General features: G+C 41.3%; 1 protein-coding gene across 1 annotated transcript; it reads left to right on the plus strand.

Annotated features, from left to right (window-relative positions):
• The first annotated feature begins 2,186 nt into the window (after positions 1 to 2,186).
• On the plus strand, positions 2,187 to 3,329 carry LOC108477839 (uncharacterized). The gene has a single exon (XM_017780324.1). It carries the CDS (start codon positions 2,187 to 2,189, stop codon positions 3,327 to 3,329), a length of 1,143 nt encoding a protein of 380 aa, XP_017635813.1.
• Positions 3,330 to 3,692: the final 363 nt, after the last annotated feature.

Raw genomic sequence — 3,692 nt, forward strand, 5'->3', positions numbered from 1 at the left:
ACATTTTCATTTGGTTTTGTTTCTTTTGTCAAATCGGGCTAATTGCCTTCCAAGTACTTTTCCTTTCCAATTTCCATCACATTTCATATAAATCCATCATCTTCCACAACTTTCAAGCATGAATAAATTCATGCTCCACTAAATTCTATCTTAGCTTTAGACCGGTGTTCTTTCGGTCGAGGACCCTGAGATTCGTACCCGTGCTTAAAATCCTTCCAATCGGTATTCACCTTTTTCCTAAGTATCAGGATTGACAACTCATCCCTTAAGGATAATTTGATTTCAAGTCAAAACGAGCTCGTTGGGTTGGAGTCATGTTTTCTGACAATTGGAGAAACGAATCGGTCGTGCTGTATTTGGATCCCTGAGAACAAATCAAGGAAGAGGTGATCGGGCTTAAACGATCCACACGGTTGAGGCCGTTAATTCGAGTTGGGTTTTTCAGAGCACAAGGCTACCGAAATCTTGAATCGAGAACACGTGTATCTCGGTTAGATAATCGGTAAGGGTTGGTTTGCAGGTCGTACCGGGACCAGCTACGAGAGGAAGAATTGGTGGTTAGGACGTTCTTAGCCATTATAACCAGCTTATCACTTGAAGGAGAAGATCAATTTTTGAGGATCGATTCTCAACACGGAATTTACCGAGTCTAAGGCTAAGGCTCATTACATTTGATTGCAAATCCCAATTTAATTTCTGAGTTATTTAATTATTTATCTTAGCATTTTTGATTATTTAATTTCTAATCAATTTCAAAATCTCCCGCTTTACTTATTTATTTGCTTATTTTTTAGTTGGTACATTTTGAGTCGTGGGCACGACTTTAGCCACAACATTCTGTTTATAAGCCAAACTCGAAAGTTGATTAGAGTACCAATCCCTGTGGACTCGACCCTACTACCACTCTACTACTAATTAGAGCTATTTTGTAGGAATTATTTTTGGTGGATTCGACGCCCATCAAATTTTGGCGCCGTTGCCGGGGATTGGAGATATTTTTTAACTTTTGTTTGTCTACCTTATGATCATATCAGAACCGGGAAATCTAGAGTTTGAGCCAGAAATTGAGAAATTGGCCCGACAACTACGGAAAGAATCCATACGACATGGTAACAGGCCAAATCCCAGATTTGAAACTATATCTTACACCGAAAAAATTTTTGACGAACCAGACGAGATGGCTGAACAAACTATACTCCAGCTCGCAGTTGCACCGGATGAACAACAACCCTTATGCATAACCTATTCGGCAGAAGGAACGGTGTTCGAGCTAAAGTCGGGTTTGATCCATCTACTACCCACTTTTCGTGAACTACAAAACGAAAATCCGCATACCCACCTTAAGGAGTTCCATATGGTGTGCACAAGCATGAAACCTCAGAGAGTAACAGAAGACTAAATCAAACTTCGTCCTTTTCCATTTTCATTAGCCGACTCTGCTAGAGAGTGGCTATTTTATTTACCTCCGGGATCTATCAACACATGGTTTGACATGTCTCATTTGTTTCTTGACAGGTTCTTCCCTGCAGCCCGAGCGGCCAAACTAAGGAGGGATATCGTAGGAATCCGTCAGAAGGATACTGAATCGCTCTACGATTACTGGGAGCGATATAAAAAGTTATGTGCAAGCTGCCTACAACATGGATTGACTGAGTAGTAACTATTGCAGTATTTTTATGAGGGTTTACTCCAGATGGAAATGAAAATGATAGATGCTGCAAGTGGGGGGCGCTTGTTAACATGACACCTCAAAGAGCGAGAGAGTTGATTTCAACCATGGCTGTTAACTCTCAACAATTCCAACCGGTTACAAAACCTACTAGACGGGTTCATGGGTTAAATTCTTTGTCTCTAGAAGATAAAATTGATAAGCTGACTAATGTTGTTCAAACTTTACTTTTAGATAAAACAGGCCCAGCACGGTTATGCGGAATTTGCACTAAGCCAGACCACCCTACGGACTCATGTCCGATTTTACGGAGGATTCAGCAGAACAAGCGAATGCTATCGGGAACTTTCTAGGACCGCCCCAAAGACTGTATGACCTCTACTTGGACTCGTGATTCAATCAACTGTTCTAACAAAGGCCACTGCAGAATTAACAGATACCACCCCCGAAGTCATCTTTGGAAGCCATAGTGGAAAGGTTAGCCAACGGTACTGAAAAATTCCAACAAAAAACTGACATGCATTTGCAGGAGTTGGACAAGCAAGTAAGAAAACTCGCGCTCACGGTTAGCCATTTAGAGTCCCGAGGTAAGCTGCCATCCCAGACTGAGCCAAATCCACGACACAATGCAAGCGCTATGACGCTAAGGAGTGGGAAGGTTTTGGAGCCCGTACTTGACATAAGTCGCGGCCATGACACTAGTCGCGTCCATGACGCAAATCAAGATAGGGAGAAACTTAACACAGAGGCTCCAGTAGAGTCGGCACCACAAAAGTCATTTGCAGTACCACCTCCGTTTCCTGGACGACTTGTCCAATGTAAGAAGGAGCGAGACGAAAAGGAGATCCTCGACACCTTCCGGAAGGTGGAAATCAACATACCTCTTCTCGATGCAATTAAGCAGATCCCACGATACGAAAAATTCCTAAAAGAGTTATGCACGAGTAAAAAGAAACTTCTGGGAAATGAAAAGGTAAGTGTCGGAGAGAATGTCTCTGCCGTTCTGCAACAAAAAATACCGCCCAAATGTAAGGACCAAGATATGTTTTTCATATCCTGTAAAATAGGTAGTGTTGGTATTAAAAAAGCAATGTGTGGCTTAGGCCCATCAATTAATGTTATGCCTTTGTCAATTTATAAACTACTTAATACGGGTCCTTTAAAGGAAACAGGTGTGATAATTCAGCTTGCAGATAGATCTGTGGTACATCCAGAGGGAGTATTAGAGGACATTCTTGTCAAGGTAAACGAGCTAATATTTTCTGCAGACTTCTACATCATCGACATGGAGGATGACAATTTGGCCAATGCATCAGACATACTTCTCGGAAGACCATTTTTAAGTACCGCACAAACGAAGATTGACGTAAGAAGTGGGATACTCACTATGGAGTTCGATGGGGAAGTAATAAAATTCAATGTATACGAGGCCATGAACCGTCCTAGCATGATTTCTAATGTTTCTAATATTGATATTATTGATCATTTAACTAAGTTACATTGGGAATATCATAATAAGGATGAATTACAAGCTGTCCTTTGCAGAAGTTTGGACTTTGATGCCATTAAGGAACTTGAGGAGTGGATAACCATTGAAGATTCTGTTCACGAAACAGTAGCTCATATGGAGGCATCACAACTACGGAAAGCTTCAGGCTAAACCTTTGAATTATCTCCCTCATAGACTAAGCTTGTACCATCTATTTTACAGGCTCCGGAGTTGAAACACAAACCACTCCCAAGCCACTTGAAGTATGCTTTTCTCGGTGATGGAAATACACTACCAATGATAATCTAGAGTAAACTCTCAAAGATAGAAGAAAAAAACTTGGTACGAGTCCTTAGAGACTATAAAGAGGTAATTGGGTGGACAATAGCTGACATCAAGGGATTGAGTCCATCGACTTGCATGCACAAAATTTGGGTTTTTGATAATGCTGTTCCCAAAAGAGAGGCTCAAAGGCGTCTCAACCCGCCTATGATGGAAGTGTTAAGAAAAGAAGTCCAAAAGCTACTTGACGCT

Source organism: Gossypium arboreum, chromosome 12, assembly GCF_025698485.1.
Source record: "Gossypium arboreum isolate Shixiya-1 chromosome 12, ASM2569848v2, whole genome shotgun sequence".
NCBI lineage: Eukaryota > Viridiplantae > Streptophyta > Magnoliopsida > Malvales > Malvaceae > Gossypium > Gossypium arboreum.